Source organism: Balaenoptera acutorostrata, chromosome 16 (assembly GCF_949987535.1).
Source record: "Balaenoptera acutorostrata chromosome 16, mBalAcu1.1, whole genome shotgun sequence".
Classification (NCBI taxonomy): Eukaryota; Metazoa; Chordata; class Mammalia; order Artiodactyla; family Balaenopteridae; genus Balaenoptera; species Balaenoptera acutorostrata.
In genome coordinates, this window is record NC_080079.1 from 22,808,148 (window position 1) to 22,832,896 (window position 24,749).

Below are 24,749 nucleotides of genomic sequence, written 5' to 3' on the forward strand. Positions count from 1 at the left end.
TGGATCTCCAGTTCTTTTTAATATTTCTATTTTACTATTGTTTTAATATTTTCTATTTCCGTATATAGCAAGGTTTTGTCTTGAATATGCATTTTCCTCATATTTTGTGCAATCATTTTATCTTGATACTCTTCTGGGATGACATTGGTGCCGATATCTTGCTCTTTTCTAGAAAAAAATATATCATTTAGTTTAGCATCTCCCTACTTCCTCTGCTGTAACACAGAAGATTGAAATGGAGTATAATTTAGGGCAGAGTAATTTAATTAAAGGAAGCAGCGTATGAAATGGTCAACATTATCCACTAGATATGGATCTATGTTTGGAAAATTATCCCCTTTTTTATTATTCAAAAAAGAAGAGGAGGAGGAGAAGGAAAGAAAAATATAGGAATGAAGTGTCATCAGTCAGTCTGTTTGGCTTGGCATTGTAAGATAGATAGATTTTGGAGAGAGTACTTTTTATTTTTTTCTGAGTTGGTAGCATCCCTCACCTTGGGGAATTGAAGAGCAAGTTGATGATGAAAGGTTCTATATTCAAGATTTGCATCCAAAAGCAACTTAGGTCTGGTGGGTGTGACAAGCTTGGATTTGCTTGCTAAATATAATGACTTGACTCTAGGGTTAGAGCATAATAGCTTTTCATTTAAAGCATTTCTTTACTTGTTACTAAGAAGAAAGAACTTGACTTTCAGCAGACAGGTGGCAAGAGATGTGCGTTGCTTCCAGTGAGAGCTACAGTTTTCCTCATGTGCAAACTCCTGGGACAGTGTCCCACAGCTCCTGGGCCAGCCTTATATATTAGCTGCAAATGACCTCTACTAGGAAACAGACTCAGAGGAAGGGCATAGCAAATTTTACTAAAAAACGTTCCACTTCCATAAAGGCTCTTCTATATGCTGCAATTTGCCCTGTGTCTAGTGTTGATTAGGTTATCTGCATGCCCTGTTTGTGTCTCCATCTCTGTTGACTGTCTTGTCTTTTAAGTTCCCCGGGGTGGGGGGCGTCCAGTGGCTGTTTAACTCAACACCATTTCAGTGTCATGCAGAGGTTATCATATGAATAAACATTACATTAAATTATGTGAGGGCTTCTACAAAACATGAAGGTCATTTGGGGATTAAGGACTTACCAGAGGCAAAAATCTACTAACTGCTTTCTAGCTGGCCCTGTACCCCAAATTCATCCCTCTCTTTCTACTGGTTTTTCGTTTCAACTTGTGTTTGTATGTGCTGGATTACTTCCGTCTGATGGCTTCAAGTTCACGTGTGCTTGTGAGTGTGTGCCTGCATCATATCAACCTTTCCGCTTCCCTCTGGGGCTTCTTAATCTCGTTTAGCAATTATTGATTTCTCTGCCCTTTGATAACTCAAATGGAGCACAATTATACATTCACGTAAATCTCCTGAAAATGTTGATATAATAAAACAGTCTGTTGAAATTTGCAGTTAGATGTGTGCACATTCATTGTCAGGAACTCCTAATCCCGGGACAGCCAAATTCTGTTGTGAGTTAAGTAGAAGGATCAACTCCTCAAAAAAGGATTTCACCAGGGTTCAACAATTTAAAAAAAAAAAAAAAAATTAAAAATGTCATTGATCTGAGGTCAGTAAAAAGGTAAAACTCAAGTTTGTCCATTATAAGGAAAAAATATTCCAGGAATTTCTGGAAGAAGGCAGAACAAGGGATGAGTTTGTGATCAGTACCTTGTCTGACAGGTAACAGGACTTCAGTACCATTGAACTGAATGTAAAATGAGGATCCTTCAGTGGTTCTGCCTTGCCTCTAGGAACAATTATACCCATATTAAGCAGTATACCATGGGGAGAGTTAAGCACAGTGAATAAGAGTCTGTATCTAATGTGAGTTAAACTTGTCCCCCACTTACTAGCTGAGTACTTTAAGTTACTTAGCTTTGATTTTCTCATCAGGGGAAAAAAAAAAATCATGTAAGTACTTGAAATGCCCTTAATAATGAAATTTGTCTGGCATACAAAGTAGGTATCCACAAAATGCTAGATATTATTAATAATAACAACTGCTTACATTTGCACAGTATTTTAACATTTGCAGAGAGTTTTCCCACTTCCTACTGTGTTTGCTTCCCAAAACTCTGCAAGATAAAAAAGAAAGGTAACATTATCTTCTCATTTTACCGATATTTATTTATTTATTTAAATAAGAGAAGTCAATTCAGTGTTTAAGTGCTTTATTCAAGGTGAAGCAGTGGCAGATACTACTAACTGTAGTGGCCACTCCCCACTTTTTCTTTGCTGGCAGAGCCCACCTCGTTTTCTCAGTTTTTATTGCACATGCTATGAGGGCATGTGGCTGAATCCTGGTCATTGAAACTGCAGAGATTTTGTCGGTAGGGCTTTTGGGAAAGGGTTTCCTTTCTAACTTAAAACAAAACAAAACAAAAGCATATATATGCACTAGAGGCTCTTTTTTTCTTTGCTGGAAGTAGCTGTGTCTGCACATGCTGCAAAGAAGTGTCACAGACTCCTTGCAAACACGAGGGCAGGTAGCACCCTGTGTTGACATTGTCAGAAAGGGTATATGTGTATCCCTTGGGTCCTTGATGACATTGTTAGGCTAACTGAGTCGTGGAACCCCATCAACTCTGACCTCTTGTTACATGAGATAACACATCTTTTATTGTTTGAGTCATTTTTAATACTCCGTTTCTCATGCTAAAGACATACTAACAGATATAGTGGCTAAACCGAGAGTCAAAATCTGGTCTCCTGCTGATTGCAAAGCCTTTGTTCTTTTCAGCAAAGCACGCTGCCATCCTAATATTAAGGCTCTTCATAGTAGAGCCAAATGTATCTCTCTATTCTGATATTTGTGTGTTCCTGCTGTTGCCGAAAACCCAGCCTCTGTCCACCGGTGCCGAACAGAAACGCGGAGACAGCTTTGGAGGAGCAGAAGAGAGTAGCTCTATTGCTTTGCCAGGCAAAGGGGGACCGCAGCAGGCTAACGCCCTCAAGACTGTGCCCCTCTTCCTGGGAAATAAGAAGGGGTCTTATAATTTCAGGGTGGAAAAAAGTAGGGCTCTAGATAAGGATCAGGGCTGATGTTGTCTTGCATTCCTCTTTTCTCCTGGAGACATTGAGATCATTGGGGCTGGCGTCAGGTGGTTCCGGAACAGGTTCCAGTAGCCCTCGAGGTTATCATTCCGTGACCTTCTTTCTGGAATGAAGAATGCTCACAAAGGAAAGGAATGTTAGGGAGTATTGTCTTGGAGAAGTAAACATCAGGTGCATAGTACAACTTTAACTAGGGGGCAATCATTTTCAGAGTTCAATTAAGCAAGAAAGAGAGGAGGAAAAAAACATCTGTAGGAGACCGGTTGAATGGGTGGAAAGAATAAGGGCTGAATAAGGGCTAACATAATGGGGGTGCCTCAACTAGTTTCTACTACAGCACTGCCCATAATCGAAGCTTGAGCTCAATCTGGGGACTTGCTCTCTTTGCTGCCTTGTGAGCGTTCACATCTCTGGATGCGTATCCTCATGCTGCCTTCCCTTAGAGGATCATCTCTGTAGCCTCTCAAGTCCATCAGCGTCACACACATCCTTCGGGATTTATCTCGAATGCCTCCTTTTGTAAGAAGCTCTTGCTGAGGATATTTTTCTTTCTTGCTGTCTAAAAGATATAAACACTTTTCTCCTGCTACCTACCTTTTTCTTCCTTATTTTGTAACCATCTTTGTACAGCTCTGCCTCACCACTAGACTGTGAGTTTCCAGGAACTGGTACTGAGTCTCATTCTCCCTTTGTGTCCTGATAGCACATATTTTTTATTCCTGCTTCTTTTTTTTTTTTTTTAAACTCAGTTATCTGGAATATTTTGTGTGAGTTCTTTTTTTTTTTTTTTTTTTTTTTTTTTTTTTTTTAATTTTTATTTATTTATTTATTTATTTATTTATGGCTGTGTTGGGTCTTCGTTTCTGTGCGAGGGCTTTCTCTAGTTGTGGCAAGTGGGGACCACTCTTCATCGCGGTGCGCGGGCCTCTTACTATCGCAGGCTCTCCTGTTGCGGAGCACAGGCTCCAGACGCGCAGGCTCAGCAGTTGTGGCTCACGGGCCCAGCCGCTCCGCGGCATGTGGGATCTTCCCAGACCAGGGCTCGAACCCGTGTCCCCTGCATTGGCAGGCAGATTCTCAACCACTGCGCCACCAGGGAAGCCCTATTCCTGCTTCTTAAGGCATAATAAATGTTTATTGAATTAAATGTGTGGAATTTTAGAGCTGAAAGTTCTTTCTTCTTAACAAAGCTCCCGTTTTCTGGGAATTACAGAAGGTTCTTATCCTTGGATTCATGACCCCCGTAGGATTCAGGAGATCAGTGAAATCATTAACATTATATTCATTGTTTTATGCTCATAACTTTTATTAGATCAGATTCTTAAAGAATTCATGGCTCCTTAAAAGAATGAGAACCTCTGTTTAAGTTGGAAAGTTGAATAAAGGCTTTCTGAACCAAAGACACAATCTGGAACATGCGTATTATAGGGAAACCACTGTTGTGAGTTTTCTTCTCTTCCCTAAAACTGGAGTGCAAAGAAAACAACCAAAAACAAAACAACTTTCTGGCTGTTGAATACCCCTCTTCTATCTTATCCAACTCTTTGATCCCCATGAAAGATTGTTCCACATCTCTTCAGGGCCCTTATTACTCTCTGTCTCCATATTCACTTCCATCCACGTCTTTAAAAACATCCCACCTAATGTCTCTGGCAAGCTGGTGCAGTGAGCAGAGAGGGGACACTCAAGACTGGGGAGTGAGGGGACACCAGGGCCTTCAGGAAGCTGGTGGGGGAAGGATGTGGGTAGGCAGCTGCAGCCCCTGAGCCTAACATCTTCCGTGTGGTTATGCTAATGCTCATGCAAGCTTGACCATGGCCCACTTCAGGAGAGCGGGGCTATGAGCGTTGGCAGAACTGAGTTCTGTGGACCCACCCCGAGCTTTACAAGGATGGAACCACCTGCCCACGCTCCCCCTGAATCGCTAATGACTGAGAGCATTACGAAAGAAAATGTCGTTTTGTAGACTGGGACCCGTGTCACCCTCTTCATTATTCAGGATTTGGAGCTATAGACCCTTAGGAATGAAAAGACTTTAGGATCTTGTAGCCAAAGTGCTCACTGTCAAGAAGCCCAGGGCCACACTTTTGTTTCCCCTGAGATTAGATTCTACCTCCACATTTGGACACAGAGTGAGAAAAAAAAGAGTGAAAATCCTTAATAATTGAAAAATGAGGAGACATGTCCTACTTTTCTAAGATTTCCCTGAGATGAAGGAGAGATGAGTTGAAGGCCAGTGGCCGGGCCAGATGTCCCAGTGGAACTCAGATCTCCCTGAATGTCCACTAGTTCTCCCAGAGCTACCCAGAATTCATAGTTTAAGAAGAATAGGAAGCTTGCTCTGCAAGCTCCTCCTTCAGAAAAGATTCTCATTAGTCCGCTTCTACCAACCAGGTTGCTACTCATAAGCAAAGTCATTAGGAGAGGCCACTCCAGGGAGAATATGCACATTCCTTCTTAGGGGAGGAAGGAAGGAGAACTGCATTGACTCCCCACCCCACCTTCCATCCTCCTTCCTCTGGGGTGCATGCTTTAAGTTAGCAAAGGATGAAAACACTATGTTCTTTCCTTAGGAAAATAAATCGAGGATTCCTGTGCTACTACTTGGGAAGGATAGAGTAAATTTTGGTTTGTTGCAGTCTAGTAATCAATTTAGAGACATTTTTAAAGGTATACTGTGTAGAATCAGGTTTCTAGGAAGGTGTTTTAGGTGTTCCTTAAATGTTTGGAGTTTCATTTCTAAATTATATTTTTATGTTAAAAAACCCACCTGCTGTCACATTCTAAGGTGTAACCTGTCTCAATACTTGGCATAATGGAGACTTCTGAAATGTTAACTTAGCCTGCTGCCTGCCGTGTTCATTCATTCTAATCCAGACCCGGATATAAGGCTTGCCCTGTCATTTTGATACTCATTTTTACTGGTTTTTGCTATTTTACACTAAAATGACTGTTAGTCATCCATGTACAGTCTCCCCTCCGTAGCCATAGGTTCTGCATCCCTGAATTCAATCATCCACTGATCAAAAATATTTGGAAAAAAATCTAGAATTTTCCGAAAAACAAATCTTGAATTTGCCACGCGGTGATGCCTATTTACATAGCACTTACATTGTGTTAGGTATTGTAAGTAATTTAGAGATGATTTAAAGTATGTGAGAGGATGTTCATAGTTTATATACAAATACTCTGCCATTTTGTATAAGGGACTTGAGCATCCATGGATTTTGGTATCCACAGGGGATCCTGGAACCAATCCCCCGTGGATACCAAGGACAGCTGTACTAGTGTCTCTGTCTCTATGCTTTTGCTGTGTAACTGAGAGCAGAAAGAAGTTGGGGTTAGCAGAGGGGGAGAGTGAATTGGCATCTTCCTTTCCCAGGGTCCATTGTGATTTTCTTCCCCCAACTTTGTTGAGGAATACTTGGCAAATCCAATTGAATGTATTTAGAGTGCACAACGAGATGCTTGAATATAAATATACATTGTGTAATGATTGCTAAGATCAAGATCTCTCTCTCTCTCTCTCTTCTTTGGTGAGAATGCTTAAGATCTACTCTCAGAAAGTTTTGAATATATAATACTGTACTATTAACTATAGTCACCATGCCGTACAATAGATCCTCAGAACTTATAACTGAAGGTTTGTGCCCTTTGACCTACATCTCATTTCCCCCCTCCTTGCAGCCCCTCACCACCACCATTCTATTCTGTTTCTATGGGATCATTTTTTGTTTGTTTTAGATTCTGCATATAAATGATACAGTATTTATATTTCTTTATCTGGCTTATTTCGCCAACAAAATGCCCTCCAGGTTCATCTGTGTTGGCACAAGTGGCAGGATTTCCTTTTTTTATGGCTGAATAATATTCCATTGTGTGGACTACTATACTACATTTTCCTTTTTGAAAAATTTATTTTATTGAAGAATAGTTGATTTACAATGTGTTAATTTCTACTGTACAGCAAAGTGATTCAGTTATATATATATATATATATATACACACACACACATATACTGTATTTCTTTTTTTTTTTTTTTAAACATTAGTTGTTATTTTTTTTTTTTTTAATTTTATAGCTACTTTATTTATTTATTTATTTATTTTTGGCTGTTTTGGGTCTTCGGTTCGTGCGAGGGCTTTCTCTGGTTACGGCAAGTGGGGGCCACTCTTCATCGCGGTGCGGGGACCGCTCTTCATCGCGGTGCGCGGGCCTTTCACTATCGCGGCCCCTCCCGTTGCGGGGCACAGGCTCCAGACGCGCAGGCTCAGCAGCTGTGGCTCACGGGCCCAGCTGCTCCGTGGCATGTGGGATCTTCCCAGACCAGGGCTCAAACCCGTGTCCCCTGCATTAGCAGGCAGATTCTCAACCACTGCGCCACCAGGGAAGCCCTGTATTTCTTTTTGATACTCTTTTGACCCTTATGGTTTATCACAGGATATTGAATGTAGTTCCCTGTGCTATGCAGTAGGACCTTATTTATCCATTCTATATATAATAGTTTTCACCTACTACTCCTAAACTCCCAATCCATCTCTCCTCACCCCTGCCTCCCCCTTGGCAGCCACAAATCTGTTCTCTATGTCTGTGAGTCTGTTTCTGTTTCATAGATAAGTTCATTTGTGTCATATTTTAGATTCCGGTTATAAGTGATATCATAGGGTATTTGTCTTTCTGACTTACTTCACTTAGTATGATAATCTCTAGGCCATCCATGTTGCATCCATGTTGCAAATGGCATTGGAATACTACATTTTCTTTATGTGATGGTTTCTTAATACCTGTATACAGAGGGGCGAGTGAGAGGCTGGAATTGGTGGAATTATTCAGTGGGAGCTTTGGGAGACTCTGGAAAAAGAGGTAATAGTTTGTTGAGCTCATTGCTGGGGAGGAAGCCACAAAGGAAGCTTCATTCCCTTGAAGACCCTCATTTATCCCTGCACAGAGCCTGGCAGTTTCTGGTGCCTTCTCATCCTCCAAGGAATGAGTGATTTGAAAACAGCAGCTTGGTGGATAGGCTTCAGCTTCCTCTTTATAAGTATGGAGAAAATGAAGTTCCTCCTCTCCCCCGCACCCCCCCCCCCAGAAGCTTTATGAGCAGTGGATATGGCAGGAAGGAGCCCCAGCAAAAGAACAGGACTGATGACTTGTGGTGACAGCAGCTCCTAGACTGGTTGGGGGATCCTTAGACATGGCACTGTGGGAAGTCCCAGAAATAAGTGGGCACTGAGGTACTGACACAGTGTAGGTAGAGGTTGTCTAGTCATAGATATTTAGATTATAGCTATTTAAAGAAAGTATCCTAAGATTTAAAGAGGAACCTAAAAAAGGTATTACCATATGGTCACCACTTATTGTTTTGAATCAGGGATATTTTGGTACTATATCATGAGAACAAGATATAGGAAGAAAACAAGATGTTCACAGATATTCCATTTTGTGCGAATGTGTTTATCAAAACAGCCTTGTTCTCATTGATTGGATGTACAATTAAATGCTGTACACTTGGACTCGGAATTAAATCTATACGTGAAAATTGTTTACCAAATGAATAAAAGTAAATGACGATTTATATATTTTTTAAGTACTTATAACCTTTCACTTGATCAATAAGTTCCAGTGATTTTTTGTTTGTTTGTTTGAAAAATACACAAAAATGGTAGACAGTCGAGCCAGACTAGGCAGACAATTGCGTTTACCTGTTTTTCTCATCTCTTGGTGGTAGTTTTGGCTGTGGCCCTTTAAGAGATGCTAATTCTGTGAAACAGTATTGCTAATTAACCAGAGCAGAAAAACAAACAAACAAGCAACAACAAATCCGATCTAATATAATGACGTGTCACCATCCAGGAGTAAGGTGGTAAATAATGCATATAGACAGGAAAGGGAAAAAAAAGAGGGGACAAGAGATTTCAAATAATCGATTGAAAACATAACTAAAGGTCAGCAGTTCTCCCTCCTTTCTTGCCCTCTTTCTGAAAACAGAAAGATTAGATTGATTCAAGCAGATATGCTTTGAAATGCCATACATGACGCCTCATCTGGTGCAGTATTGACAAACTGCCTGAGCGTATCACTGGCATTTTCGTTTTACCAGCCCAGCAAGAAGAGTCAGGGAGTGGATTTTTACCTCCCTGCCCTCCTGCCTGTGAATTGCTTAAACACTTTCTGTGTGTGTGTGAGGGGTTCCACACCATTGCATGCTGGGTTAAAAGGGTTCCTTCTTTGGGGCTCCAGTGAATTCCCTCGTCAGATGGATGGGAGAGGCAGTTTGTGACTCGCTGAACTTCATTATTTAGTTTACTGCCGTCTTGTATCAGGAGAGCAACTACCTAGAAGTGCTTTATGCCCACACACCCGTTTTCTTGGCGGGGGATTTATAGGCCTATTCGGCAAAATCATATCGAGGTAGAGCAGCGACATCACTCTGTGTCTTCAAACAAACAGCCACCCCGCTGCCGCTGATCAGCATTCCCGGGATGGCGGTGATTGAAATTTAGCACTTCAAGCGACTTAATTGGCACACGGATCTGTTAAGCATATGCCCCCACCGCAGGCCTGCCATCTGACGGGCCCATAGGGTGCCCAGAGCCTCACACATGCTTACGTTTTGCTAAAGAAGTAAGTTTTGAACAGGTCCTTGAAGGAGGCCTGTGCGGCAGTTAAGGAGATGGGTAGCCTTAGAGCACAGGTCCTCGGATTTCTGCCTGTCTTGGGGTGACCGTGGTCCTTCATTCCCTTGAACTTGGAGCAAACCTAAGGTCATGGGGTTCCCGTTTGCTTGCTGTGAAAGAAGTGATCAGAATGTGCTCATCGAAGCTGTGCCTTCCGTAAAGCGAGCCCTGTGCTAGCAGAGTAGAACTTGGAAGGATTCAGCACTTCTTGGCCTCTTGCTGCCTTGGAATTCAAGGTTAGACTGTTCTGTGCTCACTGTGGCTAGAACTGATCCCTTGGCCTTCAGAGAAAATCCAGGAAGTTGATGTCAACATTTTTCTGCTGAGTTGGAAACAGCAGGACTGGGCCGGAATGTTCTAGGTTATGAGTATGAGGAGAGAAATATGACCCTCAACAGAAAACAAAGCAGAGCTATTAGGTTCTTTTCATTATGTAAGGAGAGCAAATAAGGGCTGAGACCATGCATGGTTAGAAATACACTGCTCTGTTGTGTCTTCGCAAGTGGCCCTCCTGTGCGTCACTTAACGCGGCGGAGCCAGGTCATGAGTTTCAGCGGATCCCAGACCACCAGGCCTCATCTGTATGTATGTTCCCTTTTGGCATCAGGCAAAATCCTGGGCTCCTAGTAAATGGTTCATAGGTGTTGAATTCTAAAAGGATGAGCTAAATAGTTGGGCTTCCTCTGAGTGAGGTTGAAAAGAGCAACAAGTTAAAATCAGGGAAGGTTTGCCGAGAAGTGAATGAAGCTTAAGTTTCAAAGTCCCTTAATTGCATAGCCCCCTTCCCAGGGTGTGGAGATTGGAACTCATAATTTTATATCTTGTTTCTTATGAAGGGCTCCCTAAATTCTGTAAGCTTCGGGACCCCATAAGACAGAGATCTGTGCCTGTTCAAATGCTGCTGCTTAGTGCTTATTGCTTCAGTCCAGTGGCTTTCCCAGAAATTGGGAGATCAGAAGAAATAAAGCCAAACCCACAGAGGAGAAGAAAGAGAAGGAACTAGCATTTAAGAACCCCATGCTAATGGAAGCACAATTTGCATTTATGACCTAATTTAACCCCTCACAGCCACCCTTTTTTTTAAAATTATTATTTATTTTGTTTATTTTTGGCTGTGTTGGGTCTTCGTTTCTGTGCGAGGGCTTTCTCTAGTTGCGGCGAGCCGGGGCCACTCTTCATTGCGGTGCGCGGGCCTCTCACTATCGCGGCCTCTCTTGTTGCGGAGCACAGGCTCCAGACGCGCAGGCTCAGTAGTTGTGGCTCATGGGCCTAGTTGCTCCGCGGCATGCGGGATCTTTCCCAGACCAGGGCTCGAACCAGTGTCCCCTGCATCGGCAGGCAGATTCTCAACCACTGCACCACCAGGGAAGCCCCATCCTTTTTGAGAGATAGCATGTTGAGGTTCAGAGAGGCTGAGTTACCTGCCCGTCTGGTACAGCGAGGAGGACTGGGACCTGTGTCACTGACCTTCCTCTCTCCCAGCCGTCTGCTCGGTGCCTGCCTTGCAGGACACGTATCTGACAGCTCTGCTAGCTTTCCTGAAAGTGTTAAGCCCACCAGGATAAGAGATGCCTGGATGGGCAGGTAAGTCTTGCTGCTGGATGAGAGGGAGAAGGTTAGGGAGGGCATCAGGCTTGAGCTGTTTAAGGGAAGGCACAGGCAAACCCTTCCCCAGCCTGTGTAAGTGCATGCTGCCACAACTCATTCAATTATGTGAAGTGCCCATTAAAGGAATTCTAAGCCCTCCCTTGGGCCATTTCAGTTCTATGAGATTGTCATTGTTTGAAACTAACCGTGATTTCTTCTTTTGCCTTCAGGTGATTCTCATTTTGACAAAGCTCTATGACTATAACCTGGGGAGCATCACGGAGAGCTCGCTTTGGAGGTAGGGAAGCTGAGCTAATAATTACTGTGTTACTTAAACATGATGTCCTCGGCTGGCTGCTCACCCCCACCCCCGCTTCCTGGTGGGAAGGTTTCTGCTTCCTTGTACTCTTTCCTCTGAGTGAGGTTGAAAAGAGCAACAAGTTCACATGTTTGCTCTCCGTTTCCTTTAGCCATGGGTTGGGGTTCATTTCCAGGAAGGCTGGATCCTTCCTTTTTATGGACCTCTTCTTTTGGTCACAGATCCTTTTGCTAAACTGCTTATTAGGTTGTCTTTATGCATTTTGGTTCCCATAGTTCTCACGGATCTGTGAGCTTATGGGGGCAGAAACGAAAGAATAAGGATATCTTTGCAGAGGGGATCAATGTAACCTCTAGGTCTACAGAACCCAGGCAGGCTACCAGGTCAACATTCTTTCACAGCTTCCCTTCTGTGGTTCTGCAGCACAAAGGGGCACACACACACTTATACGCTTGCCTTTATTTCTGGGATTCACACTACTGCGTCACACATACAGAGTGGGCAATTAGTACTTTTTCAAATGAATGAACAAATCCTTTGAGGGCAGACTAACTTATTGGACTTAGCACGAAAGAAGGTCCTCAAATGCCCAGGCAGTTATTCTCTCCTCCTTTTTCCTTGGAAACTATACATTCTGTTGTTCTGTTTTGTTTCTTAAAAAGATACTGATTTATCCCACTCCCGATTGGCTCTTCTCCACCAGCCTGTGTCGTGGGCCCCTGCCCGAACCAATCCCTGAGGTCCAGGAGAGCACCTCCTCTAATTGGTCAGGCCTGGATCACATGATGATCCCTGACCTGGGAGAGGATGGAGACAGACTCTGGAGATGGTATTCACACACGTGCACGCACGCACACACAGACTAAGTGAGAGTCGTTATACAGAAAGGTGGGAGTGGTCTGTGGGCAGACCAAAGCTAGTGAGTGTCGACCACATAAGATCAGCGGGGGGTTCCATTACCTGTCAGTTCACATGACCGGGAGAGGCTGCCTCTTGGCTTTCAGTGTCAGTGCTGAGGTCTAGAGAGAAAGACTGCAGTCACCCTGTTTGTGTCAGGTGTCCCCCCCTGGTGCAGTCAGCAGTGGCTTGGGAGGGAAAGTTGATTTACATGGAAGCAATTTGGTTTCAGGGCCTGCTTCTTATTGGGGATTGCAGTGGTCATACAAGAGGAGGCTCATGGATTGGATAGACACCCCAAAGGAATCTACCAGGCCTCACAAGAAGATTGTTCATTAAATTTCATTTTCACCTGATGTCTATTTTCCATTAGGCTTGACACTGTGTACAAGAAGCCCCAAATAAATTGTCCTGTGCTTTAGGAGAACCCTAGTAGACCAAAGAAAAGGCTAGATTCTGTTCTTTTGTTTGTTGTCAGGCATTTCAATTATTGAGCTCTTTCCCCAAGTAGGAGGTCAATTATGCAGAGTTTCTGTCCCAAGGAAATTTATGTAACTGATTTCAAGTGTGGGAAGTTTGGTAGGAGCCTTAAAAAATACATTTCTTTAATACATTAAGGGCCTGACTCCTGCTGTATTGTTTAAATTCAGTACCTATTCGTCAGCATCTCTGAGTAAACTTATGCTTCCTTGGAAAATTTCTCTAATGTATGTGCATAAATGAAAGTAAAAGCCAGCTTTTACTGTGTAGTGCATCTGCCATGTAAAGTGTTGTCGGCATATTAGAAAATTAAAAGACGTGCAGTTCTGTCTCAGTGGGACAGAGGCAGAGCAGCCATAACTCCCCACCTGAGTAGTCCTGGGAAGGGCATATTGGAGGGATGTGAGGAACAGCTTGTCCTGGGTTGCTGAAGCTCACGCTCAGCGTGCTTCTTTCTCTCTGATGGGGCACTATTACTGACGCCTCAGTCTAGGAAGAATATTCTTTTCTTATCTTAAGGGAGGGGCTTAGTGAAATAAAAACGGCATCACGTTCCAGTAGTACCAGAACTCCCTTCTGAGGGAGCAAACTCCATGGGCTTAAGCCTGGGAAAATGTGGCAAGAATGACCTGCTGACTTTTCCATCTTAGAATCAGTTTCACTGGAACATATATACATATGTATACATATACACACAAACACGTATATACACATAATATACACATATGTACAAGTAATATGTGTGTGTATATACCCATTTATATTTGCTTTTCTAACATACCCACAATAGTCATTTGCCATATATGTCATGTTCTATATGTCATATGTGGCAAATGATTCCTGGGGGTGTTCTATGTTATTACAACTGCCCGTTTTAATACTTTGATGGAAGAGTACATGCCTGAAAAGACAATTTAGAAAAGAGGAAAGGAGAAAAGGGAATATTTAGAATACTTCACAATTGCTTTTCAGGACTGCATTTTTTGAGTGGCTCATGGTGCTCATATTTGGTCTTTAGGGAACATTTCGGGGGTGTTAATGTAGAGGTGGAGAGGGACAGGCCTGGATGGGTCAAGGATGGGGACCAGGAAGAAAGGTCCTTATGGTTCCACGTCATCTTGAAGGAGAGTAGACTGCTAAGTGTTGACTCATTTTCTCCTGTACCAGCTTGTACGATCTTCTCAGAAAACCTGCCTATGCCAACCATCGGGGGCTTCTTGGGGGCACAGGCCAGGGTTTAGAGATACTCAGGGCACTCAGCACTGAATGCAGGACTTAGCATATAGATAATGCTCAGTAAGTATCTGGTTTTGAATAGACCAGTGAATACTACAATTTTGTCTCTACTGCATGGTCACTAACATATAGCTCTCTTTCTCACTCATTTATTCAACAAAGATGAATTGATTAACTCCTCTAGGCCTTATATTGTTCTTATCTAGGGAAGGAAAGTTGGGTGAGTACATAGATCCGTAGCATGTAGGTTCTGCCTTCCAGGACTTCATTGTTTAGAGAGACAAAGATCTTTGGACAGTTAAAATGAGAGAGAACTGTACTTGCCTGTAACCTACCTTACGTAATTGTATTGAATAAGATACTTATGCAGCACCCAGAGCTGCCAGATCCCAGGAGATGTTAAATCTAAATAGACACACTGTCATACAACTGTTAAGTGTTATAATAAAGATATAAGTGTTGCTTCTTTGCTTTGCTCATGTGTATATTCTCTCTTCTCAACTAGACTTTATGTCCTTAAACCCAACACCTTGCTGGTTTCATGGTAACGGCAGTAATGCTGTTGCTCATGAAAATCATGACAACAGTAACAAAAATTAGCTTTGATCGAGCACTCCCGATGTGTCAGGCACGATGCTCAGTGCTTGACGTGCATTATTGCATCCTCCCAATACATTTTTACAGTGTGCCAAGGTCACACAACTTGTCAGTAATAGCCCACACACTTACAGGCATGCTAGTTATAAACTTCAGTCATTTCACTGCTTATTGATCATCCAGAGCCCCATCTGTCTTCTGGGGGATCTTGCTGTACATAAGTAAACAACATTTTAATCATATATATCTGTATACATGTATGTCTGTGTATATATATGATTGTTACATACATATATATATATATTAAAAATAGGGTTTTCAAAGTGCTATGACATTTCGAGCAGCATTTGCCCTATTCCAGAAAAATACTGAGCAACAGGGAAATGGCTTCTTGTCCAACAAATAGATACATGCGCTTTTTGATTGAGCGCATATTCTTTACAACTTTTACCAGCTGAAGAGTCCAAAGGGGGCAAGTGGCAAACGTCCCTGGGGTCTTAGAACAGGAGAGAGGCCAAGAAGCAGCTGACCTTGCAGTGATGTTCTAGGGCTTTCAACCTCACTGAATCCACAAAGCCTGGCTGACAGAGCGAGATGCCGCTATACCAAATTAATGAGCTTTGGCTCCCAGTTGGCCTTGTCATCGATTACACCTTAATCCTGGAGCAAGTTGTTGATTTTGTTTTGTTTTGTGTTGTCGTTCACTTGGGGTGAAACTGAGAGGAAAGGGGGATGATCTGACACAGAACAATTAACTACACCTCAACATCTTCTCTACTTTCCAGTGGATTAAGCTGTGAGATTTGGTAGAGCTGGTGATTTTACCATACTGAAGCAAGATAAGCCTAAAGGTTGAGATAAATAAAATGTCAAAATCTAGATACAGTATCTCTGAGAAGAAATATATTAACCTTTTTTCCCTCTGTGCCAGGGTAATCGGCATTCTGCTGAGAGAGGCTTAGCTGGTGAGGAAGCTCTAGGCAATTCTGGAAGGACTAAAGGTGTACTCTCTTAAAGGGACACACAACCTGCAGTGTGTCTGTCGTAGAACTTGCCTGGCCTGGCTGACTTCTCAAACTCCCTAGTATCCTATTTTCTGATCCACATGAAACACAAGCTTCCGAACACATCTCCACAATTACGTACTTCTCAAGCTGCAATACCTGCTTTTGTGGGATGAAGGAGCATATAGTTAAAGCGGAGAGAATGGGTTAGACCATTGGATTCTGCGCTGGGAGCCAGCCCTGTTTCCTTGTCACGGGAGTCACTTTGGTTCTTCTTGGGTGTTACACACAGCGATTACCAAGAGAAGCTTCCCAGTAGAGTCTTCGTGGAGAGAATGGCTGTAGAGTGCCTTGAAGCAGCATCCGTGTGGGGCTGGCTTCCGCCAGTACTTTCTGGAGAGCTCAAGGGGTTCAGGCTGACAGAAGCTGACCTGAAGACGGTGACTTTCTGCCAACCCTGTGGGTGATTCCCATTAGCTGGAAGCCTCTCCCTTTCTACTCCTCATCCAGGGGAAAAGCATAGAGCGTCTTGGATAGATTATTAGTCTCAGCTTTGAAGGATGTTGTGCTACACAATCCAGCTTTCAGTCAGCCACAAATACAAGAATAGAGAAGGGGGTAGTCACCCTAAAAAAGAAAAAGAATAAAGCTAGAGTGTGAAATTTCCCTGCAGGAGGGCTCTCTGTGTTACACAGATCCAGTGATGCTATTCATTTTCATCCCTGTGTTTGCAGATGTTTAGTGCCTTCCCAGTCTCCCCCAGGAGAGAGCCAAGCTCCCCAGCAGGATCAGGGGGTGCTTTGGATTCTGGATTCCTTTGAGCTTTGTAACTCCCACCCGCATCCCCATATTTGTGTCATGCAGAGCTGCTTGTGGGTCCTGGACTTATAAATTCATTTGATTAAATCTTATTATTTTCAAAAAATCAAAAAAAAGTATGTTCATTATAATGAACCAAACAATGCAGAGGCAAACAAAAAATGTTAGTAGTCTTTTACTGCCCACGCTGATCCAGCTTCCCTGAGGTCAGTGATGCTAAGAGTTTTGTGTGATTCTGTCCATATCGTTATGACCCAACTCAAAAATACCAACACATATATACGTATGTGGACCACTTTTTTGTTTGTTTGAGAAAGTAGGAGTAGCTGTTCATAGGACTCTGACAACCTGTTATTTTCACTTAACAATGAGTTACGGGTGTCTGTCCTGATGAATACACTAAGAAAAATGGGTCAGGTTTATAAGCATAAAATAGTATGTATGTTGTATACTGAATTTAACAACTGCATGCTTAATTAAATTATGTAGTGCTTCTTTTGAGCCAGGAAGTGTTTTCAGTGCTTTTTATCCTCATAACAACCCTATAAAATAGGCACTACTAGTATCCCAGGTTTACATATGAGAGAAGTGAGGCTTAGAAACATTAAGGCTTAAAAATTAAAGTGCCCAATGTTCATGTAGTCAGTAAGTGTCAGAGATGGATCCTGAGTGTGTTCTATTAACTCCAAGCTACACTACTTATCCCTGACCTTTTTATTGGATCATTATCTAATTTCTACAATATTTGCTATTACATATAGTGCTTCAATAAACATGTTTGTAAACATGTTGTTACATTTTTGGTAATTTTCTCTTTGTAAAGTACTCTGGAGTCCTAAAGGGGATATTGCTGTATCAAAACCAAATACGTTTATAATGTTAAAAGATACCTGAGATTACTTTCCAAGATGGTTAGGATAATTCATATACCCACAAGCAATAACAGACTGTACCTTTCCCAATGATTTCACCAGCACTGGGTATTTTCTTTTTTTTTTTTTTTTTGACATCTTTACTGGAGCATAATTGCTTTACAGTGGTGTGTTAGTTTCTGCTTTATAACAAAGTGAATCAGCTATACATATACATATATCCCCATATCTCCTCCCTCTTGCATCTCCCTCCCACCCTCCCTATCCCACCCCTCTAGGTAGTCACAAAGCACCGAGCTGATCTCCCTGTGCTATGCGTCTGCTTCCCACTAGCTATCTATTTTACATTTGGTAGTGTATATATGTCCATGCCACTCTCTCACTTCGTCTCAGCTTACCCTTCCCCCTCCCCGTGTCCTCAAGTCCATTCTCTACGTCTGTGTCTTTATTTCTGTCCTGTCACTAGGTTCTTCAGAACCATTTTTTTTTTTTTTTAGATTCCATATATATGTGTTAGCATATGGTATTTGTTTTTCTCTTTCTGACTTACTTCACTCTGTATGACAGTCTCTATGTCCATCCACCTTACTACAAATAACTCAATTTTGTTTCTTTTTATGGCTGAGTAGTATTGCAATGTATATATGTGCCACATCTTCTTTATCCATTCATCTGTCGATGGACACTTAGGTTGCTTCCATGTCCTGGCTATTGTAAATAGAGCTTCAATGAACATTGTGGTACATGACTCTTTTTGGTTTTCTCAGGGTATATGCCCAGTAGTGGGATTGCTGGGTCATATGGTAGTTTTATTTTTAGTTTTTTAACGAACCTCCATACTGTTCTCCATAGTGGCTGTATCAACTTACATTCCCACCAACAGTGCAAGAGGGTTCCCTTTTCTCCACACCCTCTCCAGCATTTACAGTTTGTAGATTTTTTGATGATGGCCATTCTGACTGGTGTGAGGTGATACGTCATTGTAGTTTTGATTTGCATTTCTCTAATGATTAGTGATGTTGAGTATCCTTTCATGTGTTTGTTGGCAATCTGTATATCTTCTTTGGAGAAATGTCTATTTAGGTCTTCAGCCCATTTTTGGATTGGGTTGTTTGTTTTTTTGAAATTGAGCTGCTTGAGCTGCATGAGCTGCTTGTACATTTTGGAGATTAATCCTTTGTCAGTTGCTTCAGTTGCAAATATTTTCTCCCATTCTGAGGGTTGTCTTTTCATCTTGTTTATGTTTTCTTTGCTGTGCAAAAGCTTTTAAGTTTCATTACATCCCATTTGTTTATTTGTGTTTTTATTTCCATTTCTCTAGGAGGTGGGTCATAAAGGATCTTGCTGTGATTTATGTCAGAGTGTTCTGCCTACATTTTCCTCTAAGAGTTTGATAATGTCTGGACTTACATTTAGGTCTTTAATCCATTTTGGGTTTATTTTTGTGTATGGTGTCAGGGAGTGTTCAAATTTCATTCTTTTACATGTAGCTGGCTGTCCAGTTTTCCCAGCACCACTTACTGAAGAGGCTGTCTTTTTTGCATTGTATATTCTTGCATCCTTTATCAAAAATAAGGCGACTGGGCTTCCCTGGTGGTGCAGTGGTTGAGAGTCTGCCTGCCAATGCAGGGGACACGGGTTCGAGCCCAAGTCTGGGAAGATCCCACATGCTGCGGAGCAGCTGGGCCCGTGAGCCACAGTTACTGAGCCTGCGCTTCTAGAGCCTGTGGTCCGCAACAAGTGAGGCCGCGGTGGTGAGAGGCCCACACGCCGCAATGAAGAGTGACCCCCGCTTGCCACAACTAGAGAAAGCTCTCACACAGAAACGAGGACCCAACATAGCCATAAATAAATAAATAAAATAAATTTAAAAATAAAAAAGCTTAAAAAAAATAATAAGGCGACCATATGTGTGTGGGTTTATCTCTGGGCTTTCTATCCTGTTCCACTGATCTGTACTTCTGTTTTGTGCCAGTGCCATACTGTCTTGATTACTGTAGCTTTGTTGTATAGTCTGAAGTCCAGGAGCCTGATTCCTTCAGCTCCATTTTTCTTTCTCAAGATTGCTTTTGCTATTCGGGGTCTTTTGTGTTTCCATACAAACTATGACATTTTTTGTTTTAGTTCTGTGAAGAATGCTGTTGGTAGTTTGATAGGGATTGCATTGAATCTGTAGATTGCTTTGGGTAGTAGAGTCATTTTCACAATGTTGATTCTTGCAATCCAAGAACATGGTATATCTCTCCATCTGTTTGTATCATCTTTATTTTATTTCATCAGGGTCTTATAGTTTTCTGCATACAGGTCTTTTGTCTCCTTAGGTAGGTTTATTCCTAGGTGTTTTATTCTTTTTGTTGCTGTGGTAAATGGGAGTGTTTCCTTAATTTCTCTTTCAGATTTTTCCTCATTAGTGTATAGGAATGCAAGAGATTTCTGTGCATTAATTTTGTATCCTGCTACTTTACCAAATTCATTGATTGGCTCTAGTAGTTTTCTGGTAGCATCTTTAGGATTCTCTATGTATAGTATCGTGTCATCTGCAAACAGTGACAGCTTTACTTGTTCTTTTCCGATTTGGATTCTTTTTATTTCTTTTTCTTCTCTGATTGCTTGACTAAAACTTCCAAAACTATGTTGAATAATAGTGGTGAGAGTGGACAACCTTGTCTTCTTCCAGATCTTAGAGGAAATGGTTTCAGTTTTTCACCACTGAGAATGATGTTGGCTGTGAGTTTGTCATATATGGCCTTTATTATGTTGAGGTAAGTTCCCTCTAGGCCTACGTTCTGGAGGGTTTTTTATCATAAATGGGTGTTGAATTTTGTCGAAAGCTTTCTCTGCATCTATTGAGATGATCATATGTTTTTTCTCCTTCAATTTGTTAATATGGTTTATCACATTGGTTGATTTGTGTATATTGAAGAATCCTTGTAGTCTTGGGATAAACCCCAGTTGATCATGGTATATGAACCTTTTAATGTGCTGTTGTATTCTGTTTGCTAGTATCTTGTTGAGGATTTTTGCATCTGTGTTCATCAGTGATATTGGCCTGTAGTTTCCTTTCTTTATGACATCTTTGTCTGGTTTTGGTATCAGAGTGATGGTGGCCTCGTAGAATGAGTTTGGGAGTGTTTCTCCCTCTGCTATATTTTGTAAGAGTTTGAGAAGGATAGGTGTTAGCTCTTCTCTAAATGTTTGGTAGAATTCGCCTGTGAAGACATCTGGTCCTGGGCTTTTGTTTGTTGGAAGATTTTTAATCATAGTCTCAATTTCAGTGTTTGTGATTGGTCTGTTTATATTTTCTATTTCTTCCTGATTTAGTCTTGGAAGGTTGTGCTTTTCTAAGAATTTGTCCATTTCTTCCAGGTTGTCCATTTTATTGGCATAGAGTTGCTTGTAGTAGTCTCTTAGGATGCTTTGTATTTCTGCAGTGTCAGTTGTTACTTCTCCTTTTCCATTTCTAATTCTGTTGATTTGAGTCTTCTTTTTTCTTGATGAGTCTGGCTAATGGTTTATCAATTTTGTTTATCTTCTCAAGGAACCAGCTTTTAGTTTTATCCATCTTTGCTATTGTTTTCTTCATTTATTTTTCATTTATTTCTTATCTGGTCTTTATGATTTCTTTCCTTCTGCTAACTTTGGGGGTTTTTTGTTCTTCTTTCTCTAATTGCTTTAGGTGTAAGGTTAGGTTGTTTAAGATTTTTCTTGTTTCTTGAGGTAGGATTGTATTGCTATAAACTTCCCTCTTAGAACTGCTTTTGCTGCATCCCAAAGGTTTTGGGTCATCGTGTTTTCATTGTCATTTGTTTCTAGGTATTTTTTGATTTCCTCTTTGATTTCTTCAGTGATCTCTTGGTTATTTAGTAGTGTATTGTTTAACCTCCATGTGTTTGTAGTTTTAACAATTTTTTTCCTGTAATGGATATCTAGTCTCATAGCATTGTGATCAGAAATGATACTTGATATGATTTCAATTTTCTTAACTTTACCAGGGCTTGCTTTGTGACCCAAGATATGATCTATCCTGGAGAATGATCCATGAGAAAGAAAAAAGTAAAATAAAGTAAAATAAAATAGTTATTAAAATAAAAAATAAAAAATAATTATTAAAAATAAAATATTAAAAAATAATTAAAAAAAGAAAGAGAGAGCAACCAAACCAATAAGCAAATCCACCAATGATAACAAGCACTAAAAGCTATACTAAAAAAAAAGAAAAATGGACAGACAGAACCCTAGGACAAATGGTATAAACAAAGCTATGCAGACAAAATCACACAAAGAAGCATACACATAGACACTCACAAAAAGAGAAAAAGGAAAAATATATATATATATCTATATATAAAAAAAAAAGGAAGAGAGTAACCAAATCAATAAACAAATCTACCAATGATAATAAACTCTCTAAATACTAAACTAAGATCAAACATAAAACCAGAAACAAATTAGATGCAGAAAGCAAACTCCAACTCTACAATTGCTCCCAAAGTCCACTGCCTCAATTTTGGGATGATTCATTGTCTATTCAGGTATTCCAGAGATGCAGGCTCCATCAAGTTGATTGTGGAGATTTAATCCGCTGCTCCTGAGGCTGCTGGGAGAGATTTCCCTTTCTCTTCTTTGTTCGCACAGCTCCCGGGGTTCAGCTTTGGATTTGGCCCCGCCTCTGCATATAGGTCTCCTGAGGGCGTCTGTTCTTCACTCAGACGGGACGGGGTTAAAGTAGCAGCTGATTAGGGGGCTCTGGCTCACTCAGGGTGGGGAGAGGGAGTGGTACGGAATACGCAGCGAGCCTGCGGCGGCAGAGGCAGGAGTGATGTTGCAACAGCCTGAGGTGTGCCATGGTTCTCCTGGGGAAGTTGTCCCTGGATCACGGGACCCTGGCAGTGGTGGGCTGCACAGGCTTCCGGCAGGGGAGGTGTGGATAGTGACCTGTGCTTGCACACAAGCTTTTTGGTGGCTGCAGCAGCAGCCTTAGTGTTTCATGCCCATCTCTGGGGTCTGCGCTGATAGCCGCGGCTTGCGCCCGTCTCTGGAGCTTGTTTAGGCGGTGCTCTGAATCCCCTCTCCTCGCACACCCCGAAACAATGGTCTCTTGCCTCTTTGGCAGGTCCAGACTTCTTCCCGGACTCCCTCCGGCTAGCTGTGGTGCACTAGCCCCTTCAGGCTGTCTTCACACAGCCAACGCCAGTCCCCTCTCTGGGGTCTGACCTCCAAAGCCCAAGCCTCAGCTCTCAGCCCCCACCCGCTCCAGCGGGCGAGCAGACAAGCTTCTCGGGCTGGTGAGTGCTGGTCGGCACCAATCCTCTGTGCGGGAATCTCTCCGTTTTGCCCTCTGCACCCCTGTTGCTGCACTCTCCTCCATGGCTCGGAAGCTTCCCCCCGCCACCCCCCATCTCCGACAGTGAAGGGGCTTCCTAGTGTGTGGAAACTTTTCCTCTTTCACAGCTGCCTCCCCGAGGTGCAGGTCCTGTCCCTATTCTTTTGTCTCTGTTTTTTCTTTTTTCTTTTGCCCTACCCAGGTACGTGGGGAGTTTCTTGCCTTTTGGGAAGTCTGAGGTCTTCTGCCAGTGTTCAGTAGGTGTTCTGTAGGAGTTGTTCTACATTTAGATGTATTTCTGATGTATTTGTGGGAAGGAAGGTGATCTCCACGTCTTACTCCTCCGCCATCTTGAAGGACTCTGGTATTTGCAATACTTAAAGTTTTGCTAGTCTGTTGAGTGAAAATGGTGTCTTGATCACAGTGTTTTAGGGGGTATTTCCCTGACTACCAGTGATACTGAGCATCTTTTTATATGTTTATTGGTCCGTGGCAATGTTTAACCCTTTTCTCCACCTCCCCTTTCCCACTAAGCAAAGGTAATTGTTCCTTCCTCAGTAATCCTGTAGTGTATTATGTATCTTCATCTTATAATGGTTGTCAGATGTATATTTATTTGGTTCAGTTTAACAAATAACTACTTGTCCCCATTTCTGTGGCAGGCACTGTGCTAGGTAGACACTGGAAATCAAGGTATAAGTAAGAAATTGCTCCTTCTCTACAAAACCTCAAAACCTAGTGAAGGGCAGACACTCAGTGGGTGATTATACAAGTGTGGCAAATGCAGAGTAAAAGTTATGCACAAGTTTTTGTCCATGTTCGTCTATTTCCATACCAGCTTGGAAACGCAAAGACTGTGATCTTCTCTTAGTTATTTTTGTTTGCTTGGCACCTGAAATAGAACTTGGCACATATATTAAGTATCTTTTTTTTTTTTTTTTTTCTTAGAAACAGTATATTAAGTAATGGTTTAGGGTTTCTGAAAACCAGGTCTGTTTCTTATACTTTTTTAATCCTAAGTTTTAACCTCATGCCTTCCATATAGGAAATACTGTTTTGGATAATGTGCTACATGACCTTGTGAAATACCATTGCATTGCACTCAGGAATAAGAACACAGCCAGTGCCAAGTGTGAAAAGCCCAGATTCAAGTCGAGGAACCCATTTATGTCCATAGGGTACTTGGCATGCATGTTGGGCCCCTTGATTTTGTCAAAATCTTCCTGCACACTACCACCACCATGAAGGCTGTTTCTACTAGAATCTGGCTGAGTTCTGCCTAAAGGTGCTGCAAGCCTTCCTGAGATTTCTGTGAGGGTCTGGCCTCAGATTGCATCTTTACACTCCTCATTTGCCTCAGTGATTGACTCCGCTGAGTTCTCCACTTATCCTTTTAGCAAATAATGGATGAGATATACACAAAAGCTATCATTGCCCTGACAGTATTGTAAATTTATCAGCATGACCTCAGGAAACAATAAAGAAAATTTTACTAGAGAAAAAGCAGAACAACTGCATTCCAACATCAAACCTGGTTATACATTCATGAAGTGTTTTAGGATGTCAGTTTTGGTGTTGCTGCTTTGTCATTGAACACTACATGGTGGAATCTTACATCCCTGGGGTCCCTTGGGATTTAGGTCACCACCATCCAATTCCAGTAGGAGCTCAATGCTTCCATATCCTCATAACCCCTCAAAGGGATTTCCTCCTCACCTGATGCTTTGGTCCATCCTTTGAAGCCAAAACTTGAGCTTATTACTAATAAGTAATTAAACCGTGGAGAGTAAATGCTCTTTGGGTATAGAGCTTTGTACTGGGCACAAAGAAGGTCAAAAGATACCCA

General features: G+C 41.9%; 1 protein-coding gene across 6 annotated transcripts in view; it reads left to right on the top strand.

Moving 5' to 3' along the window:
- SORCS1 (sortilin related VPS10 domain containing receptor 1) overlaps nucleotides 1-24,749 on the top strand; it is a 576,899-nt gene that overhangs the window by 189,347 nt on the left and 362,803 nt on the right. For all 6 annotated transcript variants that reach the window (XM_057531522.1, XM_057531517.1, XM_057531518.1 and 3 more), the window contains exon 2: nucleotides 11,587-11,654. In XM_057531522.1, coding sequence (XP_057387505.1) covers nucleotides 11,587-11,654 — 68 coding nt within the window. The remainder of the gene's footprint in view (nucleotides 1-11,586; nucleotides 11,655-24,749) is intronic.